The 25,937-nt window shown below is 45.5% G+C and overlaps 1 protein-coding gene across 6 annotated transcripts in view; it reads left to right on the top strand.

Moving 5' to 3' along the window:
• The first annotated feature begins 893 nt into the window (after positions 1-893).
• hmcn1 (hemicentin 1) overlaps positions 894-25,937 on the top strand; it is a 701,874-nt gene continuing 676,830 nt past the window's right edge. For all 6 annotated transcript variants that reach the window (XR_013579326.1, XR_013579325.1, XM_078561403.1 and 3 more), the window contains exon 1: positions 894-1,474. Coding sequence is in view for 4 of the 6 variants with exons in the window: in XM_078561403.1 (XP_078417529.1) it covers positions 1,195-1,474 (280 nt within the window). In the remaining 2 variants the exon portion in view is untranslated. The remainder of the gene's footprint in view (positions 1,475-25,937) is intronic.

Raw genomic sequence — 25,937 nt, 5'->3', positions numbered from 1 at the left:
TATTCTCTTTTTATCATAGACTAATACAACAAGCTTCCTTGAAAGTTAACAGGGAATATTTGAACATATCAATTAACTATACATTTAAGTAGTTTATGCGTAAATAACTGTTCATGCAGTAAAATGTGACTTAGTTCCTTATCTGAATGTTCAGTTACTCTAAAACCACAGAAATAACTTTTAATGGAAGAAAAAAGGAAACAAAGAATGTTGCTTTCCACCTCAAATCTGGAATTTGAATTTTCCGTTTATCTTTTCTTCAAAGGTGACTGCACACTTTAATAACAACCCTGCTGTGAAACGATAGCTTTCGGTCTCTACAAAAGTGTCACCGATCTTCAAAATGCCCTTGAAAATGTTATTCTATGAGAAAGGCAACCGAGATAATTGAATAACCGACTAATTTCAGATAATTCAACAGGTCTAGGGAAAGCGGTTGCACAGTGGAGTTGGAGCAAGTTTAACCCGGTTACTCCTATTTTTTCTTGTGTTTCTGTTAAGTAGAAGCTCATTTTTCTGCCTCATCAATTACCGAGTGCTAATCTGTTTTCTTGTAATTACTTTGGTTCTGTAACTAGTGATGTAATTAAATGTCGGTTCCCAGCACAATTCCATCAACTTTAATCACAAACATACTTGTAATTACCAAGCTCGCTTTAGAAAAAAATAAACTTAAAAAAGTGCTGAGCTCGCGGTGCATTTTCCATTGATCCCTAGAGTCAAAAGTACTAAGGGCTGACCTTTAAACTTAACACTCACCCCAAAGGGGGCCCCTAAAATCCTAATGACTCCATAGCAATGTGCTCCAATCGGCACACAGCACTCTCCAGGGTATCATCTTGCCTGCTTGAGGAGAGGAAAGAGGCTGACCGGAGCCGTGAAGTTGCAGTCTGAGCCAAATTCTCCAACAGCCAGGCTGCTTCAGAGAGTTGGGGAAATTAAGCAGCCCAACTTTATGACAGAGGAAAACGAAATCGAGAGAGGAGGAGATCTGGCTATCTGCAGCTTTGACTAACCTCTGTCTGTCTGGCTGCCTGCCTTTGGAGACCAGAACCAGACGAGATACAAGTTTTGATTCTCAGATCAAAGTTATTTTGAAACTGCTTTTTCCTTTTTTTAAATGCATCGTTTAGCTTTAGACGTCTTTTGATTTTTGAAGGTGTCTTTTTTTAAGTTGTGCCGTTCTTATTTAAAATGACTGTGCTAATGAACTTTAAATGGTTATTTAAAATCTGCACAGCGTGCCTGGTCCTGCTCTCGCAGTCGACAGCTCAAGATGCTGCTGAGACCGAGGAGAAGGCGGAGGACATCCCGGAGGGAGCCTCTACCCTGGCCTTTGTGTTTGATGTGACTGGGTCCATGTATGATGATTTAGTTCAAGTTATTGAAGGAGCTTCAAAGATTTTAGAAACATCCCTAAGTCGACCCAAGAAGCCTCTATATAACTTTGCTCTTGTGCCCTTTCACGACCCAGGTAAGACCATGAACCGATTTCATTGTAGTAATGTTTTGGGCACACTTTTTGTTTCGGTTATTCACGCGGCCCTTGTCTGAAACACGTCCACGTTGTTATTAACTTCTTTTGCATTGTCAGCTGTTTTCAATATTGCATGAATTGGGAGCTGTTTTCCCGATATTTCCCGATACATCTGTCATTTTATTTGCAAAATTTAAATGAACAAGGATGAGCACAGAACCAGTTCCACTAATTGTTTGCTTGCACTCTTCCTGGGATTAAATCTGAACTATCCTGCTGTTTTGAGAGTATCTCTATTGGTCTAACGGTGGCTTTTCTGAATGTCAGACTGTTAGGACAGAAAACAGACACTGGGACAAATTAAATACTACATCTCTACAGGGTGAAATCAGCAGTATGTGGTGAGCACTAAATAGAACCAGCCAACTGCAGAGGAAATCGGATCCATGTAATTCCCTGTACACTAGGAAATATAGAAGGGTAAATTATACTTAGCAGAGAATAATACCGAGGTGGTCTGGCTCCTGACTGAATGAAAGTTACGGGACGAGACTAGATTCCACTTTGAACAAAAAGCCGGAGGATGTCTGTTTGTAAAATTAATAGCCTGCTGAGAAGTCACATCCTCAAGTCGCACATTTGGAAGCCATCGCGTCCCTATGATACAGGTAGTCTGTCGTTAATGGGAGGAAAAGGGCCATCCTCCCATCTTTTGCTGTAAAGAGGAATTTTAACCCATTGATGAACATGATCATGTGTATTCGAATAGCAATACATACTGGCAGATCACCATGAATTGGAGAGCTTGATCTATGGCCGTAGAGGTGACAAACACCATAGCATGACAGGAAAACTATTAAGGAAGTAAGTATGACATAGGAAGTGTATGCTATACTTTTAATAAATCAAATATAGATGAGATTATTGATAAAGTTACAAGACAGAAGCACAGTCAACAACAATAACTAACTTACATTTATCAAACTGGCTAACTAAGTTTTTTTTAAAAGTTTTTCAAGAGCAAATCACGATCCATTTATCTGCATCACGTGAAGCTAGTGATTGTTACTGTCTAAAGCTCCTTTCATACAATTGTTTACTAAACATGTTAGGCAGCAATCACTGGCTTTACTTGAGGATACCAGTAACACAATATACTGACTTGGATGCAACTTCTATCGATGAAGTGGAAAAGTAGTTTTGGTTGGTAAATTAAGTCACATTGTTGCTTTTGAATTCCTCTTGAATATATTTACAATGTCATTAGACACAGCCACCAGAGCAAACCTTCTGCCAAAGTAGACAAATTGCCAAATTAATTTACTAGGATAGGAAAGCTCTCAGTTTAAAAATGTAGTGATGCAGTAAAGCATCTAAATCCTCCGCTGGTATATTTTACCCCAGTAGAAGATACTACTTTTTGACACTGAAACAACTGTTTTGTGCAAGTTTGATACAAATTCTGGAATTCATTCCTATTGTTATGCATAATGCCCTGGGCCATTGTGTTCAGCAGAATTACAGCCTTGTAACTCCTTCCAGGAAACTGTTCCAATGCAGATTGTAAACATTGCAACTCTAACTTTTTTTATTCACATTTGGAATGCAAGCATCGCTAGTAAGGTCAGCATTTGTTGCCCATCCAGAATTGCCCTTGAGAAAGTAGTGGTGAGCTGCCTTCTTGAACCATATTGTATCAGAGGACTACCAGATAACTAATGTAATTCCTATACAGAGGTGGTGTCACTGGCTAGGCCAGCATTTGTTGTCAATCCCTAACTGCCCTTGAGAAGGTGGTGGTGAGCTGTCTTCTTATGAACACACGAACAAGGAGCAGAAATAGGCCATTCAGCCCCTTGAGCCTGCTCCACCATTCAATAAGATCATGGCTGACCTGTTTGTGTTTCAAATTCCACTTTCCCACCTACTCCCAATAACCTTAGATTCTTGTTAGGTAAGGGAATTTATCAACCTCTGCCTTAAAAATATTCAATGATCCTGCCTTCACCGCCTTCTGAGGCAGCGAATTCCAAAGTTGCACAACCCTCTGACAGAAAAAAAATCTCATCTCTTGAACCACTGAAGTCCCTGTGGCGTAGGTACACCCACAGTGCTGCTAGGGAGGGAATTCCAAGATTTTGACTCAGCAACAGTGAATGAACGGTAATGGTGCGTAGCTTGGAGGCGAACTTGCAGATGGTGGTGTTACAATGCATCTGCTGCCATTTTCCTTCCAGGTGAATCATGGATTCTGGTCACCAGGTTATAAAAAGGGTATAGGTGTACTAGAAAGGGTGCAGAGAAGATTTATAAGGATGATACAAGAAAAAAGACTGAGGGGTCTTCGAAATTGAAAGATGTTGATAGAGTGGATACAGAGAGAACTTATGGGGTGGGAAGAGCATAACTAGATGCCATCAATATAAGATAGTCAGCAAGAAATCCAATAGAGAATTCAGAAGAAGCTTTTTACCCAAGTGGTGAGAATGTGGAACTCCCACAGAGAACGGTTGAAGCGAATAGAGGCATTTTGGGGCAAGCACATGTGGAAAAGGGAATAGAGGATTACGATGATAGATTTAGATGAGGGAAGATAGGAGGAGGCTCAACTGGAACATAAATGTTGCATGGACTGGTTGCACCGAGTGGCCTGTTTCTGTGCTGTATATCCTATGTAACAGCTGTAGTCTATGTGGTATGCATACATCCACAGTGCTGTTAGGGAGTTCTAGGATTTTGACTTAACATCAGTGAAGGAATGGCAATATAATGCAAAGTCTGGATGGCATGTAGCTTGGTGGGGAAGTTGCAGGTCATGGTGTTCGCTAGCATCTGCTGCCCTTGTCCTTTTAAGTGGTAGAGGTCATGGGTTTGGAAGGTGCTTTCAAAGGAGGCTTGACAAGTTGCTGCAGTGCATCTTGTATTTTGTAAATTTTTTTCATATTCATTCATGGGATGTGGGTGTCACTGGCTAGGCCAGTACTTATTGCCCATCCTAATGGCCCTTGAGAAGGTAGTGGTGAGCTGCCTTCTTGAACCACTGCAGTCCATGTGGTCTAGGTACACCTACAGTGCTGTTAGGGAGGGAGTTCCAGGATTTTGACCCAGCAACAGTGAAGGAACGGTGATATATTTCCAAGTCAGGATGGTGAATGACTTGGAGGGGAACTTCCAGGTGATGGCGTTTCCATTTATCTGCTGCCCTCGTCCTTCTAGATGGTAGTGGTCATGGGTTTGGAAGGTGCTGTCGAAGGAGTCTTGGTGAATTCCTGCAGTGCATCATGTAGATGGTACACATTGCTGCTACTGTGCATTGGTGGTGGAGGGAGTGAATGTTTGTGCATGTCGTACCAATCAGCTGGACTCTTTCATGTTCCTTGGCAGTGACAGGAAGCTGCCTGTGCACCAAGTATCTCAGTGTTCATGTTCATCAGTATTCTGTTGTATGTCACTCTGTTGAAGCTGTCATCTGAGTCCTCTGTTGCAGAACTCATCTATAACCTCGCCCTCCACAGAACTGGCACATGTGCCATTCTTTCCCTTGGCTGCAAGCAATGCCATCACTGTGGACTCTGGGTTGTAATTGGTGGGGGCACTTGTGGGGAGTTGAAACCCAGTGGATCTGGTTCTTACCCCAATTGTGGCTCCTCCATCAGAGTCACACTGAAGAGTAGCCCACAAAGTATTAAATATCATGTTGAGGAAAACTCTTATACTGAATGATTACTTCCTTCCAGTATTGCAAAGGAAGATCTCAGCAAATGCAACTTGCAAACAGAAATAACCCAAGTAAAAACAATAACTTAGACATAAATGAGATGAAAATCCTGGGGATGGAAAATTTGCCCTAGCCCAGAATCAGTACTGCACAACCAGCACAAACCCAATCACATTGATGCAACTAGAAATCAAGATAATCATAAAATAGGCATGATGGCAGCACTTTTGACAGCTGTCTTACTAGTTGGGAGTGGGTGGGAGGAGGTGGGAGGGGGTGGTGTGGGTGGGGTTGGTGGTGTGGGTGGGGTTGGTGGTGTGGGTGGGGTTGGTGGTGTGGGTGGGGTTGGTGGTGTGGGTGGGGTTGGTGGTGTGGGTGGGGGGGGTGGGGGTGGGGGGGTGGGGGTGGGGGCGGTGGTGTTGGGGCTGTTCTGGTGGTGAAAGTACAGGGATTATATTAAATATAGGCATTAATCTGTTGGCATATCCATCTTTTCAAACAGGGCCCTTACTCTCCTCCCTAAATGATAGATTTAAAATGAAGCCCAGTGTTGGGTAAGGGACATTTGCTTCTTTCACTGGTAGCCCAGATTCTCCGTTATGAGGTCACCGCTCCTCTGACTTCATTCTGGTCATGTACCCAAATCATGTCAACTATTGCCTTCATGAAGTTCTGCTCATCAGTTTCTGGTTCAAAAGGACTCTAACCTTTTTTGTAGCACCACTATCCGATACCTGGGGAGATTTAATCATTATTGCTCTCATTATTAACTCATTGTAGAGCATTGAATGAAGAAAGTTGTTTTATAGTAATGTAGTGCTTTATTGTCTAATAAAGGTAACACATCTATTGGTGGTACAGTAGTCTGAAGTTCCTATACTTTTATTTGTTAGGGAGGGAGTGTAGTGTGCAGGGGTCACACTGCTCAGGATGCTGGCAATATTCTATTGATCTCAGCTTTCCTCTGAAGTAATGACATGATTTCTTTTGAATATTTTAATTAACCATAGCCCACAAAGGACCATAGGCATCTTTGTAGCTGGAAGGACACCACTCTACATCAAGCATGGGGCAAGGCAAGGAAGTAGGCCTCCATGAATTACCACAACCGGTATGGGGAGCTGGAATGAATTTGTGCTGTTGACATCATTCTGCATCTCACCAACCCCCTCTCAGAATTAAGCTCATAAGATGTACTAGAAAGCAAGATTTTTGGTAAATGTGCCACCTAGAACGTGACTGAGTTATGTAGGAAGCCCCGGGCTCAATTTTTATTCTTGTGTGAAGATAGATGGTCTCAGTCAGGGTAGTAATTAGCACAATTGGCCTCAGCACATCTAGACTATGGAGAGGGGCAAATAAACCAGGGTTTCATTTCTTAATTAAAAAAACAGAAAATACTGGAAATAATCAGGAGGTCAGACAGCATCTGTCATGGAGAGAAACAGAGTTAATGTTCTGGGTTGATGACCCTTCAGCATCTGCTATATTTTGCTTTTGAATTTTAAAGTGCCACTGCTGAATTTAGTAGAATATTTTCTTGCATATTAACAGAGTAAGAGTAAAGCACTTCCATTTCCTAGCAGATGAGTTTAAAGCACGAGCTCAATCACTCAGGTTCTGCTGATGCTTTTAAGATTCATTTTCCAGTATTCCTTCCCTGCCTGATGGGTTGCCTGCTGATTCCTAAAAGCATGACACCATCCAGCTGTCCATACTTTGTGAGGCAAGGCAATGGATCTCAACAGGTTAATCCCGGTTTACCAGAAGTAAACTTAATCCTGCCCTCGCCAACGTTCGCATGTGCAAATTTAAGGTTTCTAGCAGGAGTTACTGGGCAGTGATATGGCAAAAATAGATACCAATATTAGGTTTAAAAGTCAGTAAATTGTAGGTGCCAGCCTTGGCTCAGTAGCAGTACTCTGGTCTGATTTCAGGTCCCACCTTGAGATTTGAGTTTTAGGATGACACTTCTGTGCAACACCAATGGAGTGCAGCTCTGTCTTTCAGATGAAATGTTTTTTGGATAGTGCCATGGGATCCTTTTATGCCAACTTAAGAGGGGGGCTCGGTTTAACAACCAACATTAAATGTCAGGAAGTGTTTTTTCCTTCCAGAGAGTAATGGTTCTCTGGAACAGCTGCTGTCTTTTATGGTCAACACTGATTCACTGAATTCCTTTAAACGAGAGCTGGACTCATTTCTGGCTTGGGTGACCATCATCTCTCCTAAAAAGGTAAGTCTGCAGCAATTCAGGGCCAGGGTGATCTCATGGCCCAGTTTTGATCACCATAGTTGGGTTTGAGAGGAACCACCCAGATTTTATTCCCCCAAATTGGCCTAGGATTTTTAATCTGGGTTTTTGCCTCTCCCAGGAGATCACATGGTTTAAGATAGGATGGAGAGTTGTATATATTATGAAACAATATTGTGATACACAAACTACTATAAGCTATGGATATATGAACAATGATGGACAGATAATGGCCCTCTGGTCCATCCATCCACATAATCATGATACCTTCGGTGGAATTTTCCAGTCCTGCCAGCGGCGGGCATCGGGGCAGGTGGAACTGGAAAATTTGGAGTTGAACCAAAAGTCAGCTTCCAGCTGGCGTAAAAATGGGTTGGAATTGTCTGCTTCTGACTTCCATGGTGGGTTGGGTAGCCTGCCTTACCATGTCGGAAGCGGTAGTTGCTTGCTTTTGCATGTCATGAATGCTCATTAAAAACCCAGCTCACTAGAATCATGACCCCCCCACCACCCACAAAACCGTTGGCGGCTAATTAGACTGGAGTGAATCACGACCAGACTTCACTGACTGAGGTTGATAGTGCCTGGCTGTACTCATCCAGATCCAACCCCACTTTGTGAAAGCACTGTCACACCTGGGGCGTTTGTGGGGTAGTGGTGTTGGGGTGGATGGCATTCAGCTTCCAGTGTTCTTAAGGCTTTGCGACAGCTTCAAGGGAGGATCTGGGGATGAAATGTCTGGAGTGAGGGCACCCCAAAGACTTCACAATAACTCCCTAGCTTGATGATGGAAGGTGATCATTGCAGGGTTACGTCCAATCATGTCTTTGTTCAATTTCCCCGTAGAGATGAGGAGGTGTGCAGAATGGAGGTAGCAGGCAACACTGCCTTTTTCATGGCTCTCATGCAACAGAGGAGGAGAAGAAGGGCCTGTCAGTGTCAGGCAGGGCAAAGGGAAGAGCCTTGCCCTGATAAACAGGTCACTGGGGCTCCATGAAGACCCAGAAGCTGAGGCAGAGACAAATTCCATGGAGGTGCTTGGCATGACAGTGTACCAAAGACACCTCTCATACATGCAGTTGAATGGGAGACAGTACTGTAGAGCCTTCACTTGTCAAGAGATGTGGTTGCTCACATCTGCCACATTCTTCTGGAGGATCTGACATTGCACAGCCTGGGAGGCTATGCATTGCCAGTGGTTCTAAAGGTGACCATCGCACTCAACCTTTTTGAGAGTGGTTCATTCCAGGGCCCGGCTGGGCAACTCTGGAATATCACAATCCTCCTCTCAAATGCATCCGGGAGGTTCCTGATGCCCTATTTAGTAAGACACATGATTATGTCTCGTTCTCCCTGGATGAAGCCAACCAGGCTGCCAGACCAGTGGGATTTGCAGCAATATCCAGCTTCCCAAGGCGGAGAATGCAATAGACTGCACACATGTGGCTTTAAGAGCTTGCTGGCAGCAGACACTACAATTTATCAATAAAACAAGTTTCCACTCTCTCAATGTGCAGCTGATCCAGTTGATCTGTAACCACCAAAAGCAGATTATGCAGGTCTGTGCGAGATACCCTGGGAGCTCGCATGACTCTTGCATCTTGACTCACTCACAGGTACCACAGATCTTTGAGGGCCCTCAGAGCATTCAGGGTGGGCTTATCAGTGACAGAAGCTCCCCCAAAAGTCATGGCTAATGACGCATGTTTGGTGGCCACAAAATGCTTCAGAGGAGTGGTACAATGCAGCTCATTCTGCCTTGATTGAGCAAACCATTGGCATAGTTAAGGTGTGCTTCCGATATCTGGACTGGTTGGGTGGTGCTCTCCAGTATTGTCCTCAGAGGGTGTCCTGCATCGTCATGGTTTGCTGCGCTCTACACAACTTGGTGCTCCAAAGTGGGGATGAGTTACCAGATGGAGATGGAGCAGCTGCGGTTCTCCTCCGATGAGGATGTCGCGAGGGATAAGTTCAATGAGGGTGAAGATATTGAGGCCCCAGAGGAAGAGGTATAGCATAGGCCAGACGTGCCCACAAGATCCTTATAGCCACAAGGTCCCAGGACAATGAAAACAACTAGCCCATACGAGCTTCTTTCACCTGTGCCCTCCGTGCAGGCTCGACATTAACACCTTTGTTATCCCCAGCATCTCAATGAAGGACATTAATCTCAGAATGAATAGTCACAATCTTGTGATGATGATGGCCTCATCCTTGGAAGGTCAGACAGCCTCTGGAGCATGTGACTGTTCTGTTATGGGATAAGAACTCCACTAGTGCGCACTGTGAAGAAATTAGACATGGTGCAGTCTTTTCAAACGTTGTGTCAACATTTCACTGCCTATAGCAGCCTTCAAGAGGTGGTCTTCCAATGTACCTGCTGCCCTTGTCCTTCTAGATGGTAGTGATCGTGGGTTTGGAAGGTGCTGCCTAAGGAGCCTTGGTGAATTTCTGCAGTGCACCTTGTAGATGGCACACACTGCAGCACTGTAAACCTCAGTGCACTCATGGCAGTATCCCTGAAGTGTTACAAGGTTACAAGAGGATATTCATCAATCCCTGGTTCTCGCATGAATGTTTGAGGACCGATCTGGATCCGGACTGCAGCATTTCTCCACAGGCCATCCCTCATGCAAGAATAATGTTCTGGCCTCATCCTCATCCTGAGTCCCCAGCATGAGATTGTTCTTTAGGATGCAGTGCTCTGTCACACTCCGTTATGGATGCAAGACTGCAAGTCAGGTCAAGTTTCTGTGCACAGAGAGCTTCAGCAGCACCATGTCCTAGGCCCAACCATCTTCAGCTGCTTCATCAATGACCTCCCATCATAAGGTCAGAAGTGGGGATGTTTGCTGATGATTGCACAATGTTCAGCACCATCCACGCCTCCTCAGATACTGAAGCAGTCCATGTGCAAATGCATCAAGACCTGGACAATATCCAGGCTTGGGCTGACAAGTGGCAAGTAACAGTTATGCCACACAAGTGCCAGGCAATGACCATCTCCAACAAGAGGGAAACTAACCATTGCCTCTTGACATTCAATGGCATTACCATTGCTAAATTCCCCCCACTATCAACATCCTGGGGGGTTACCATTGACCAGAAATTGAACTGGACCAGCCAGATAAATACTGTGGCTACAAGAGCAGGTCAGAGGCTAGGAATCCTGCAGCGATTAACTCACTTCCTGACTCCCCAAAGCCTGACCACTATCTACAAGGCACAAGTCAGGAGTGTGATGGAATACTCCCCACTTGCCTGAATGAGTTCAGCTCCAACAACACTCAAGAGGCTTGACATCATCCAAGACAAAGCAGCCTACTTGATTGACACCCCTTCCACAAACATTCGCTCCCTCGACCACCGACGAACAGTGGCAGCAGTGTGTGCCATCTACAAGGTGCACTGCAGAAACTCACCAAGGCTCCTTAGGCATCACCTTCCAAACCCACGGTCACTACCATCTAGAAGGACAAGGGCAGCAGATACATGGGAAGACCACCACCTGGAAGTTCTGCTCCCAGCCATTCACCATTCTGCCTTGGAAACATATTGCCATTTCTTCACTGTCGCTGGATCAAAATCCTGGGTCTCCCTCCCTAACAGCACTGTGGGTGTGCCTCCACCACTCGGACTGCAGTGATTGAAGAAGGAAGCTCACCACCACCTTCTTAAGGGAAATTAGGGACAGGCAATAAATGCTGGCCTCTCCAGCAAAGCTCACATCCCGTAAATGAATAAAAATAAACTGTCTGATCATTGACAAGCACTCATGACCCAGCCTTCATACGGAGCTTTCCAAGTTCACCTCCAGAATTGTCTTGGTTTCTGTAGCCCAGAAAATGTTGACGCTGCATTTAAGCATTACTTGGTAACTTAGTTGATAATAAAGAGCACACATCAGATGTTGTGGAGCTTCACTCTGATCCCATTTGAGGCCTCCACATTTTCATTCCAGCAGTTTCAGATATACACAAGGAAACCTGAGACACTGATGGCACTGTCACAATCAGAAAACCATGTCAATTGCCCTTTGGAGAGCTAGCTCAAGGGATTATGTTAAGGCATGCTAGCCGGACCTTCAGGTCCAAAGCAGCATCCTTCCATTTAATAGTATGGCATCTGGGGCCTAGACACACACCTCTGATCTTTCATTGTTGTGGCCGTCCAGCAGACATTTAAGGTCTCGCCATGTTCTAGCTAGGTCCATAGATCTGCAACATGCCGGTGGAAAGTGGTAACTGCTATAAGGGTAATGTTTAGTTGTCCATGCAGTCGCGATGTCATGCTACAGGCTGCCATGAGTGCCTAAGATCCCCAACTGTTACTTGAAATGTAACCCACACTTAAGCCTGACGGACATTACATGGAAGCCATTGAAAGATGCATCGACTTAGATTGACTCCAATGCGGGTCGCCGTTGAAACCTATAAAATCCACTGGTTCAGTCTTCAGTGCAGCAGCATCGGGAGGAGATGCCAAACTGCAAAATCTATATTCATGAGGCCATATGATACGATCCTCTGACGCAAGTCTAAGATATGCATTGCCCAAGCACCATGTTGTTAGAGCAACAGGCTTTGCTATTGTCACTGGTGTGGACATAAGGGCGACTCACTGTACTGAGGTTGTGCGAGACACCATAGACCTGAGACACACGAGGGGAGATAAGTGAGGAGTGGGGGGTGGGGGGGTGGGGAGGTGAAGGGGCTCCTGGAGAGGAGATTGAGGTGCCCCGTCCCCTCCCGCATAGCCACTGATGCATCCCACTCATAGTTATAGTGATGGTATGCAGGTCCTCGCACATATCCAGCACAAATTGCTGGACCAAGGTCTCCATGGCGATTGCCACTCATTGCGCTGGCATGTCGGTGCCATGACGTCAGACAGAATGTAGACGGACTCCTGCATCCTTTCTTCTAATCTGGTAATGCCCTTTGAGAATCCTGCCTGCTGTTTGCCTGCCTGTCTTTGGAGTTCCAAAATCTCTCTAAGGGCCGATTCCAGAGGCCCGTCATTGGAATTGGACTCAGCAGGAGCTCCGAATGTTGGTGACCTTGGCTATCACTGCCTCTGCCTGCTGTGGACCCGAATCTGTGCTGTGCTCACTAGATGGTGACCCCAAGCCTGCTCTAAAACTAGGTCACACCGAGGTGTGTGTCTGGCTGTGGAGAGTGCAGTTGAACACAGTGACAGCTCCACATTCAATGGGTCCTCAGGATCCTCATCTGAGGTGGCCTGGGGGCTGGGGCTGATGGGTTGACTGGCAGTGTGTCTCCTCCTTTTCTTGCTGGTGGCTGTAATTGGAAGAAGGGATAGTTAGTGATTGGCTAGATAGTCACTCAGTTTTGGCGGGTGAGCAAAGACTTGTGGATGGGGCCTCACTAGCTTGTTGGGAGATGCCAATCTCACCTTCAGCGCAGGAATGGTCTCTGACCTCACCAGCTAGCTCTGCCGTTTGCTCTTCAAAGAGGATGAATTGCCTAAGCTCCAAAATCCCCCTCTGGTCTGGGATCTCTCTCTCCTGTTGTGGGTGATCTTTTCCTACATAAAGACAGATGGACAGACTGTGAGCAGGACGGATGCCAAAATATATGATAAGCAAGCCTCCCTGCTGTGTGTGCTGAATGGACCTATGTAAGGGCCGAAGGTGCAACTTGTGCAGGATGTGACAAGAGATGAAGAGGCAAAAATGTGTGAGAGAATCAATGATGATGTCCCTTGCGCTGGTAGTGTATGAGATCCTTGTGAATTGTAATCCTATGAATACCTGATGGCCTTGAGAGTGAGAGTTGAGATTGAGGAGAATGTTGACTTATCCTGGTGGAGCGGATGAGGTCATTCATCCTCTTCCCACACTGGATAGCTGGACCGCACTGGCCCTCTTCTGAGGATCGCAGTCGCTGACCATGCTGGCGACCCTCTGCCAAACCTTGGTAGTGAGGTTGGTGGACCTCTGGCTCCCACCACTGGGTTGTAGTATCTTCCTCCAATCTTTGACTGCCTGGAGGAGTGTCGCCAGTGCCTTGTTACTGAACTTAGCGGCACAGCGCTTGTCTCTTCTCTGGGCCATTCTGGTGCTTGCCACGACAAGTCCCGGGCTGCAGAGAGTGAATGTGTGCGTGGATTCTGTTTAAATATGGTGTCCAGAAATACCAGCCAATGAGGTAATGGCAGGACGAATCCCAGCCCATCCCCTACGAGAGATGATGTGCTGTTCATTCATGTATACACAGGTGAAAAGCGGATGGTTAGGCGCTGAAACCCACGCTGCCTTTCCTGCCTGCCAACGCACTTAGTCTCCAGAGAGGAAAATTCTACTCCTTGCTCCAGCGCAAAAGTTCAGTTCTAGATTTGCCAATATTTAAAATCTGCTTGAGGTCAATATTTAAAAAAATAAACATTATATCTATGGGCAGCAGTCCCTCTTGCCTTTTGATGCACTCTGTGCAAGTTAAAATTAAATACATTTTTTGGGCGGACGAGGGAGTAAGATAATCTTCAGAGTGCTGTATTTTTCCAAATTTTATATAAAATACTGTCATTGAAGTTTCCTGAGTGGGAAAACAACATTTGTTAGATAAGGGTTAAAATTTTGTTTCCACTGTTCCAACAAATACTCCTAGATTCAGGTCCAATACATTAGAAACAGGGTAACTCTCCCTCCACTCTGTCAGCAATAATGAACAGAGTTAAAGTAGAATCAGAGCTGTGGAACAGCCTGTAGTCCAACTTTTCCCTCTACCCTCCCCCATAATTGAAAAGGTTCACATTAGAAATGTTGAAAGGTCCTGAAATGGGAAGTAGACAAAAGCAGACATATTAGTAATCCCTGTGTGTATATATATAAAAAAAATCATTACACCCTGCAGAATCTCTTAGATCATGAGCAACAGCTGTATTATTTTATTCTTTAGTGTGTTCCTTTAATTTAGTCCATGGAACAATAATAGACCTATCTTAGAAATATAGCACACAGTGGCAAAGAACTAACAAGAAGAAACATCTGTCTCGAGTTCTACTATCAATTTTAGAATGTAGATCTTAACAAATAACAGTGTCTGCAATGTGTAACATTTAAACCTGTGGTTTCAAAAAAAATCAGGATGAAAGGCTGTTGTACATTTTTAGGAATTACGAAGCACTCCAGAAATGGATATTTTGTGTGGGTAAAATACTGTTCCAGTATACACAGTCCTGATCATACTATGAATAGTGTAACTGATGGAAGAGTTTTAAATAACTGGACCAAGTATATACATTTTGGCATGGGACCAAGTCACATGCAGCTTGTCACCAAGTCAATGACAATGCAACTATATATCCTACTAAAGGTAATCCATGTGCAACTTCTGAGAGTTGGATTGTGTGTAAATTGCATTTAACACTGAATAGCCACACACCCCTACATTGAAACGCTTATTCTGTTCACACCTAAATGTCAGCATTTTTAGCCAGTAGAACTTTAGGCAATGATTTGTATATGTACTTGTTTGTATCTACAGTGATACCTAATTATATTGATAAATGTAGTCAAAGCTGTTGTGTAAATATTGAATTATTTTACATCTCCCTGGGTCTCGTTGCTTTAATATTGGGCCAGTTTTCATTGTAACATTGGTGAGGAGGTTGGGTAGAAAAATAGGTTTGAAATTTGTCCATTTACTTTGCAAACTTTAATTTGAATTTAGTGAAGAAAAATTGGAGAGTTGCATTCAACCATTTGCAGCTCTTAATGTTGCATGAATTCACAGGAACGGGAGAAGGCCATTCAGCACCTCCTTTTTGTTCCACCATTCAATTAGTTGATTTTGTTCCTCAACTCTTTGCCTTGATGCTCTTAGCTGACAATAATTATAAATTTGAGTTTTAAAAATTTGAACTGACCCAACATCCACAATCTCTTGGGAACAGGTTCCAGATGTCCAGTACCCTTTGTACTTCATGATTTAATTGAGATTATGTCCCTTTATTCAGGGCTTCCCCCACCAGAAGAAATAATTTCTCTGTATCTACTTTTTCAAAAATTTTACCATTTTAAATTCCATGGTTAGAACTTAACTTAAGATAATATAAGGCAAGTTTATGCAATCTGTCCTCATAATTTAACCTTTTAAGACCTGGCATCATTCTAATAAATCTGTGCTGCACCTTTCCCAGGTCAATATATCTTTTCTGATATTAATTGATATGCATTGACTGATATGCATTGATATCAACGCCCATCCAGGACCCTCCACCCTTTTCTGCCCCTCTGACTCTATCCCTTCTTCTAACCCCAGTCCTTGCTGTGTATTCACCATTCTGTCTGACTTTCCCCTGTCTGATGCTGGTTGTTTTGTACTCAGCAAAGGACTCGGTTTCATACCCTTATGGCCTCGCCTCAATGAATTTCAGACTTGGCACGATGTTGAACTCTTCTTCCGTCACTTTTGTCTCCTGGCTCAATTCTTTGGGCAGGAGTTTCCCCCCCCCTCCGTTAAACAGATTCTTTCACCTGCCTCCAATATTGTCCCTCCACCTGGACCCCTCCCTCTGGCCTCTTACCTGCTCTTGATCTTTTCATTGAGAACTGTTGGCGTGACATTGGCTGCCTCAATTTCTCTGCTCTTCTCAGCTACTCTAACCTGTCTCCTTCTGAACTTGCTGCATTCTGTTCTCTTAGGTCCAATCCTGACTTTGTTATCAAACCTGCCGAAAACAGTGGTGCTGTTGTTGTCTGGCATACTGACCTCTACCTCACAGAGGCTGAGTGCCAACTCTCAGGCACTTCCTCCTACCTCTCTCTGGACCATGACCCCACCACTGAACTTCAAGCCATTGTTTTCAGGACTGTCACTGACCTCATCTCCTCTGGAGATCTTCCTTCCACAGCTTCCAACCTTAGCCTCCTAATCCCACACAGCCGGCTTCCACCTCCTTCTTAAAATTCATAAATAGGACTGTTCCAGTAGACCCATCATGTCAGCCTGTTCCTACTCCACGGAACTCATTTCGTCCTATCTTGACTCCATTCTCTCACGCCCTGTCCAGTGTCTTCCCACCAACATTCGCGATTCCCCTGATGCCCTATGTCATATCAGCAATTTCCAGTCTCCTGGCGCTAGTCGCCTCCATTTCACCATGGACATACAATCCTTCTATACCTCCATCCCCCACCAGGATGGTCTGAGGGCTCTCTGCTTCTTCCTTGAACAGAGGCCTGAACAATCCCCATCCACCACCATTCTCCTCCATTTGGCTGGACTTGTTCTCCCACTGAACAATTTCTTCTTAAATTTGTGTCACTTCCTCCAAATAAAAGGCTATGGGCACCCGCATGGGTCCCATTTATGCCTGTCTCTTTATGGGGTATATAGAACATTCCTTGTTCCAGTCCTACTCGGGCCCCCTCCCACAACTCTTTCTCTGGTACATCGATGATTGTTTCGGTACCGCTTCATGCTCTCGTCTGGACCTGGAAAAATTTATCAATTTTGCTTCCAATTTTCACCCCTCTATTACCTTCACATGGTCCATCTCTGACACTTCCCTTCCCCCCCCCCCTTGACCTCTCTGTCTCTATTTCTGGTGATAGACTGTCCACCAATATAGATTACAAGCTCACTGACTCCCACAGCCACCACAACTACAGCTCTTCACACCCTGCTCCTCAAAGGATTCCATCTAATTCTCTCAGTTCCTTTGCCTCCGTCACATCTGTTCTGACGATGCCACTTTCCAAAATTGTGCTTCTGAGATGTCTTCCTTCTTCCTTAACCGAGGTTTCCTATCCACGGTGGTTGACAGGGCCCTCAACCGTGTCTGACCCATCTCACTAGCCTCTGCCCTCACACCTTCCCCTCCTTCCCAGAACCATGATAGGGTCCCCCTTGTCCTCACTTTTCACCCCACCAATCTCCACATTCAAAGGATCCTCTGCCATTTCCGTCAACTCCAGCATGATGTCACCACCAAACACATCTTCCTCTTACCACCCCCATCAGAATTCTGTAGGGACTGTTTCCTCCATGACACCCTGGTCTACTCCTCCATCACTCCCAACACCTCATCCCCTTCCCATGGCACCTTCCCGTGCAATCGCAGAAGGTGCAACACCTGCCCCTTCACTTCCTCCCTCCTCACTGTCCAAGGGCCCAAACACTCCTTTCAGGTGAAGAGTGCTTCACTTGCACTTCCTTCAATTTGGTCTATTGTATTTGCTGCTCTCAATGTGGTCACCTCTACACTGGGGAGACCAAACGCAGACTGGGTGACCGCTTTGCGGAATACCTTCGGTCTGTCCGCAAGCATGACCAGGTGTTCCTGTCACTTGCCATTTCAATACACCATCCTGTTCTCATGCCCACATGTCCATCCTTGGCCTGCTGCAATGTTCCAGTGAAGCCCAACGCAAACTGGAGGAACAGCACCTCATCTTCCAATTAGGGACTTTATAGCCTTCCAGACTTAACATTGAGTTCAACAACTTCAGACTATGAACTCTTTCCTCTCACCCCTTTTTAATTCCCCTTTTAAAAAAATGTATTTTTTATTTTTTATCCATTTATTTTCATTTTTAGTCATTTTATTCATTGTTTTATCCCCTTTTTAATCCACTTTTTACCCCTTTCCCCCAGCCATTGCCCCCTCCCCCCCCCACCCACCCCCAAAAGGGCCATCTGTTACTTGTTCCATGTTCTTTCACAGAGTGCTTCTCCTTGTTCTGCTATTAACACATTCTGCTTTCTTACCTTTATATCACTATCAGCATCTCCTTCAGCCCTTACCACTACTATTAACACTTCCTTTGTTTTTTTGTCCATGACATCTTTGTCAATCTCTCCTTAGCCCTCACCTATTGCTGGCCTTCTATCCAGCTTCACCTGCTCCACCCCCCCAAACTGTATAAATTTCATCACGTTTCTACTTCTCTTTAGCTCTCAAGGAGGGTCTTACAGGTTTGAAATTTTACTCTGTTTCTCTCTCCACAGATGCTATCAGACCTGCTGAATTTTTCCAGCATTTTCTGTTTTTATTTCAGATTTCCAACATTTGCAGTATTTTGCTTTTTTCTTTTCTGAAGTTCAGTGTCCAAAATTGAACATGATACTCCAGATAGAAGCTGACCAGGGCTTTGTACAACTGAAGCATAACTTCCTCACCTTTTGAATTCTAGCCCCTTTTGAGGTGAAGGCTAATGTTCCATTAGACTTTTTGATTACTTTTGTACCTGTGCACTAGCTTTTAGTGATATTTGTACATGGACACCGAAATCACTTTGCTCGTGCACAGCTTCTAGTTGCCTTTCTTGCATCCAAAGTGGATGGCTTCACACTTGCCCAAACTGAACTCCCTCTGCCATAGTTTTTCCTACTCACTTAGTCTGTCCATGTCACTTTGCAACTTATTGTACCTACTTTTCCTCACATTCCAATTCAGGCTTGTCATCACAACATTTTGTCAACTCTTTTGGTTGAGGATGGTGCCTATACACACCATCCTTCCACATTTCACACAGGTCGTCAGTGTTTTTGAATCAATGTCTGCTTGTCTGCATGCAAAGAAAAGAATCAGCAGTGTCCCGTCCAGCTCCCACCCCTTAATTTTTTAAGGGATTGAATCTTGCTTTGTTTGGGAATCTTTGCGATAGTATTGTAAGATTAGTAATTTCCATTCATAAGAGTTCCCTCCCCAGACCACCAGAAGTAGCTAGTAGAAGCTGGCAGCTTTGGTGCAGCATTGGGGTGAAAGATACTATAGTGAATAGGGGAGGGAGACAAATACCAGCACCATGGTGGACAGGAGGAGGAGAGTAACTGATTTGAGGAAGAAGGGAACTGAGTGTGGCTCTTCAGGGGACTGTTGGAGGTTACTCAAAGCCAAGTGTCCAAAACATTTTCAGTTGTTATTATTCTGAGTTTGGGTGAAGCAGGAATGGAGTATTTGACTCCTGATTGCCCTCAGAAATGGTCAAACTGCTACAGGAGAAAAAAGCACTGTGGGTGTATCACTATCTTCTGAAGGACAAACTAGAGGAAATCTTCAGATATTTTGCCACAATCCTCTGCTATGCAAGTTGTTGAATACAACTTTTGACAAACCTGTGTCACACTGCACTTTCTTCTGTAATCATATTTTCATTGATGACTTTGAGTCACCTACTTTTTCAAAGTTATTGGTCAATTTTTTACCAGTTCTGTAGGTTGGCACCTGTAGGTTCATGGAGTGGGGAGACAGAGAAATAGAGAAAACAAAATGTCTTAAATGCATAGTAGCATTTGAATTTTTGCTCCTATTATTCTTACCCTTTTTTGCACTTTGTCCAGACGTTAAATTATACAGAATTATAGGCAGTCCAACAGGAAAGAGCCCTTACTAGTCCTACTAATCCTACTATTAAACATTTTAAGATGGAGTGTGTTTCACACACATTTGTAATGGAGCCAAAGTAGACTCCCAACGAGGGGTATGAGCCTGGTACTTCCTTAAACAACATACAGTGTATAGCTAAGTGGGACTGACTCTAATTGTACAATACAGAGCTAATGTCTGATAATATTCCAAGATCATAGGCCTGTCCAATTGGATAAGTTAAAATAGCAGCTTAGGAATGTCTGGCAAATCAGTACAGCTTCTTAAAGGCTGAAATGTAAAATGTGTTTTATATATCCAGTTTTGTGTGTGATAAAAATAACTAAAGCTCTCCAGACCTAGACAGATAGCCTGTTCATTTGCAGTGACAGAAGCAGATGGGCACTTTGTTGGCCCAAACTATCGCACTCTGGAATAATACCATTTTAAATTAGTAGTGTGTGAGCAGGAAGACATTCCAATATTCATGCCTAGATTTCTGCATACTTGAGTGCTTTAACTGAGCTCGGCTCAAGTATTTCAAGAGACCCCAAGAGTTGCTGAATCATTTCCTGAGCATTTCAATATGGTGAGCTAGCAACCAAGTCTACAACAAGTTGTTTACAATAAGTAAAGATGTATGTATAAAACTGTAAGCTGTTTTCTATTGTGCATGGCAATGATTAATTGAGTGACTCAAGGAAACAGGGTTTATCTCATTAAATCAATAAGGGCAGAATTTTACGTCTCACGGGTGGGTGCACAGCCGACCCGATCAGGTGTAAAATAGCGCAAGAAGACGTTGGGCGAGCATCCTGATGCCATCCCGCATGCGTGTAATCTTCAGGTCGGCGGGTGCACGCACGCGGGATTCAGAGCCCGTCTGCCATCAATTAAGAGGCCATTTAAGGGCATTAAAGACCCAATTTAATCTGATTTTATGTTGTCCGTGCAATTTTGTGCTCGTCGCACGGGCAAAAAGGGCAGCCCACATTTTGCAAAACCTTATCCAAGAATGGGATAAAAAGGTTCAGCAGCATTGCCAGTGTGTGTAGTGAGGAGTTTAGGAGATAGTTTGCTGCCGGTTGCTTATTTGAACTTGACAGCTTCATCTCTGTTCTGAACTTCATTCTTAGCATTTCTAGGCTTCACTTCAGGACTCGTTGGTGTCTCCATGGCCCCTGGAGGACTTTCATCATGTGGACCCTTCCAGGTATCAGGCAGCCTTCTGTAAACCTGGTAATGAACATTGTGGTCTCCACTGATGGCACCTCCTCTCAAGAGGAAGTGGACAGGAGGTCTTGTGTCCCAATGCATCTCCCAGAGGAGCGACCTGTGGGAGGCGCAGGCACAAGGGGCGCAGGGCCAGCAGGTAGTCCAAGGTGGAAGGGACCACAGAAGATGCCACCATCCTGCTGCCAGGGTTTACAGGCGGCAATGCAGCTACTTCAATATATCTGGGATGCAATACCGAAGGAGCCTCTGCCTCTCCAGGAAGACTGTGACCTCCATTTGTCAGATGATTGGGCCTGAAATCACCTCCAACTGTGGGTGGAAACCCAATGCTAGTGGCTCTGAAGGTCGCAGTGGCCCTCAACTTCTATGTCCCTGGATCTTTCCAGGGATCAGTGTGGGAACTTTGTGGAGTGGCCCAATCAGCTGCCCACAGTTGCGTCAAGCTGGTGACAAAAGGTCTGTTCAGACCGGTTCCCCCACATCCAGGGTGCAATCAATTGCACACATGTGGCCATCAAGGTGCCAGAGGGTCAACAGGAAGGGGTTCCACTCCATGAATGTCCAGATAGTTTGTGACCACAATTCAGATTCTGCCAGTCTGTGCAAGGTACCCTGGCAGCTCCTATGACACTTATATTCTCAGACCACCGAGGTGCTGAGGCTATTCAGTGCTCCAGCCTGACTGGATGGATGATTGCTGGGAGACAAGGGCTATCCGTTGAAAAGGTGGCTTATGACGTCTCTCTGCCAGCCAAGAATAGAGGCAGAGCAGCGTTATAATAGGAGTTATGCCTCCACAAGGGCGGTGATACAGAGGACCATTCTTCTTCTGAAGATGCACTTTCTATGCCTGGACCATTCGGTGGGGGGGTGGGGGTGGTGGCGGCGGCGGCGCAGAAAGCAATGCGCTCCCCCCCTCCCCCCCCCCCCCGCCCCAGAGCGGGTGTCACTGATAGTGGTTGCATGCTGCAACCACAATCTGGCACAGGCAAGGGGGGACCCACTGGAGGAAAAGAATCTTGGTGCAATTCCACAGGCCAAAGGCTGAATCTAATAGTGACTGAGAAGATGAGCATGGTGAGGAGAACACTGAGGGCGTGGAGGCAGACTTCTGGATCCTTCAGGGAAGCAGGGACACAAGGGACGCCTTGATCCAACGCTCCTTCAGCTAGGTTGCCAAAGATCTGCTTCGACCTCATGCCAGGGCTGCAGCCTCCATCCCGGATGTCTGAAATGATCCTTTAATTTGAACCCAAAGTCCACTCAGTGCCTGTGCAATAAAGTATAGAGCTACTCTCGTCCAGCATTACATACTGGCATACCCCGCACCAAAAAAATCAAAAGGTGAAGCATATCAGGCCATTATGACAAAAACAAAATTTATCTCATTTTGATAATCCAAAAGAATTAACTTAACCTTCTCTGGTCTTCATTTCCAGACCACAAAACATAAACAAAACATTATACAACAGAAGATCACTTGTGAGCTGTCCCTTTTGTGCTCATAGTGCCTTAAACTTATGTTTGCGAGTGCTACGTGCTTCGTCTTGGTGACCGCCCTCCCCCCCCCCCCACCATTGCTGGCAGCAGCATTGGAGGCACCCTGCTGATTCTGGTGTCCTGTTGGCCTTGATGACCTTGGTGGTTGTCCTCTAGCCAGTGGAGCCTGTGCTGTACCGGCCTGGGAGGGAGCAGCCAGTGCCACGGCTGGCATCTCCCCAGTCATTGCAGCCTCATCAGATGCCACCGTCACTAGCGGAGGGGTGGAGGAGCTACTGCCATCATACAGAGCGTCCTAAGAGGAGCCTGCAGAGACAACAAGCAGCTCGTGTGCCAACATGAGGTCACTGGACCTACATGCTCACCATTGATGGATGGGCACCTAGCTGGGATACTGGGTGTCCAGGTCTGACTATGTCATTGCCTATTTGAGGGCTCACATGTCCGAGTGCAACCCCAGGAATCCATGATTCTGTTCTGAAGCTGCCTCTCCATGAGGGTCGCCACTCTGTCAATGGAGGAGGCAGTGCGCTTGGCCATGAGGGTCAATGCAGTGTCCATGCTCTGCATGGACTCCTCCACCAACAGAGACCATGGCACGCATATCCTCGTGGATCTCTGCCTGATCCTCCCACATAACATGCTGGACATCTAGCATCTGCGTGGTGCCCCTCCAGCTCCAAGGCACCCTGTTCAAATCAGGATAGGATTAGGAAGTTAGGGGGGCCTCCGCCTATCCGTGACCTATCAATGTTGTTATGGGTTGTCTTCTGTTGAAAGGACGGAGGAGCATGGATTAGTCTACTGTCTACCTGCAGCGCCATTGCAGCCTGGCCAGCCCCACCTGAGGAGCACCTTGCAGGGCACATCCGAGTCATGGCCCTTGAGCCGCAAGGCACTCAGTCCAACCAGCCAGGGCTCACCCCCTTGGCCAGCTCTGGCGTCATTGACAGTTGGCACTCAGGCTCTTACGCTCCTGAGCACCATGAGGTGGACAGCTAGACCTTAACATTTCAATACACTGATCCATGCCAACATGGTAATCACCCTTGCTGAGCACAGCAGGTCATTAAACCTTTTGCAGCACTGCACCTATGTGTGCCATGCAACATCGTGGCTGCTGACCTGCGCTGCCAACTCCTCCCAAGCTTTTTTTGTTAAGTGCAGTGGCCTCCACTTTCCATCTCTGGGGACAAGGATGTCCCACCTGGCAGCCACCTCCTCCAGGGGGTCTGCAAGACACTCATCCGAATACCAGGGGGCGCCGAGTGCCCACCCGACCTGCCCTCCCGCCTGGTGTCTCCAGCTGCACATGATGCCATAACTTTAGTGTTTGCAACACAGTAGATACGTTCTTCCCTGACAGCCTTCAAGGTGCAGTCTGTGCCGTTTTTAAACTGGCCACTGGGTCGCCATTGGAACTGGTGGCCGACAGACCCCCACCTCCGCCCCCGTCCAGCCCTCCCTGACCATTGGGAGGACTTAATTGGCCAGCCAGCGTGAAATTGCAGTTGGCAGGCCTATTTCCCGACCGGTCGCAGGCCCGTCGATCGTGCCCGCCCACCAAGGGTAAAATTCAGGCCTAAGTGGTGATGCAATGTGTCTTTTAAGGTACAATAGTATGATAGTGATTATAAATATATAGCTCAAAGTGAGTACTTAATACCCTGGAAAAGCATCTACTGTCAACCAATGATAAAATAAAAAGTAACCTACTTGTTTTAAGGGGAAACATGAATTCCCAATGGCAGAAATGTAATATGTGCAAATAAAGATGTAATGGATGAGAACTTGGCAATGGTTGCACCCATTTTTGGCCATTGCGAGTGCCCTTAGAGCTCCAGAATGCTATCCACGGTATGTGCACACCCTTTTGAGGTGAATCATGCTGGATGTCATATTAGTGAGGGGGTTATTGGTGCATGTGAACTGCATGTAGATGTATACAGAGTAGACAGATCAACTTGCAATGCTGATTTAGCACCAGTGATATACTATATTGGAGTTCAATGCTCCAACTGACCTCCTCTCCTAACTTCGCACAGCTGAACACACATTCAGTAGCAGGGAGGATCTCCCCACTTGAGCTATTTAAAGGAAGCATCAACCACTTTCAGGTTAGTTGTTGGTGGATTTTTTTCTGGCTGTTGCTTCAATTCTACAGTGTTTGATGCTTTCTATAATTGTTTCAATTTGCAAAATCCACCAGCCAATGGTGTAGCAGTTGCTGGAGTAGTTTTTTTTTACTTCAGGGCATGCCAGTTGCTCCCAGACATGGATGAGCTAGTAGGCATTCTCCTTGGAATTCAGCATGACCTACAGAATGAACAAACGACATGTAGAGCAGACAAGCTGCTGGAAGAGAGGGAGAAGGAGGAGGAAGGGAAAGGAGGGCTATCAGTAGGAGACCATATTCTCCCAGGGTATTCAGGGAGAAATTCTACTACTTGAACCTAAGTGAAGAACAATGTGTGAGACGTCTGTGCTGAAATCTGCCACCTGCTTCAGCCATAACTTCAGCCTCCAAGCAGGGCATTGCTAGTGGCTGAGAAGATGACTTTGGTGATGAACTTCCATATATCTGGCTCCTTCCAAGCTGGAATTGAATTTGTAATATCTCAGTTTGTTGTCCACCGTTGCATATTTAAGATCTTGGAGGCCCTCTACGTAATGAAAGTTAACTGTATTTCATTCTCTTTTGCCAGACAGCAGCAGGTGGAGCAAGCACACATGGCTTTACTAGGATTGTAGGCTTCCTCATGGTGGAGAGTGCCATGGATTGCACCCTCATTGCTTTGAGCACACTGCATGTCAACTCGGCCCAATGTGTGAACTGAAAGGAATTCACTCTGTCACTGTTCAGCTGGTTTATGATCATAAGCAGTGAAGCATGCAGGATCACGCAGGTCAATGTCTGGTATCCTGGCAGCAGAAATGATGCCTTTATTCTGTTGCAGTCCGTTGTACTAACTGTATTTGAACCATCATGGCAAACCAATAGGTGGCTTCTGGGTGACGAGGGCTATCCTCTGACCACATGGCTGATGACTCTGGTGCTGGACCCATGCACATGTATGCAGATGCATACAATGAAAGCCATGCTATCACAAAAATGTGATTGAGCAGACTGTTGCCACACTGAAAGAGTACTGGACCATTCTGGAGAAGAAGGATGTGAAGATTGATGGTGGTCTGCTGCAAATCATACAATCTCACCATCATAAGGGGATAGCTGTTCAGTGAGCATTTGGGATGGAGCAACATGAGGAGGAGGAAAGAAGGAGGCAACCTTTCTAGCTGGGTTGTCTGAAGAACTCATCTGATTGTGATACCAGTAACCTCAACCCCAATTCCCCATTCACCAATAGTTCTCCAGCTTTTCTCTTTGACAGTGACCATTACAGTGTCCACTTGGG

Source organism: Cetorhinus maximus, chromosome 17, assembly GCF_964194155.1.
Source record: "Cetorhinus maximus chromosome 17, sCetMax3.hap1.1, whole genome shotgun sequence".
Classification (NCBI taxonomy): Eukaryota; Metazoa; Chordata; class Chondrichthyes; order Lamniformes; family Cetorhinidae; genus Cetorhinus; species Cetorhinus maximus.
The sequence above is the reverse complement of the archived record's forward strand: the minus strand, read 5'-3'. Positions and strand labels throughout refer to the sequence as shown.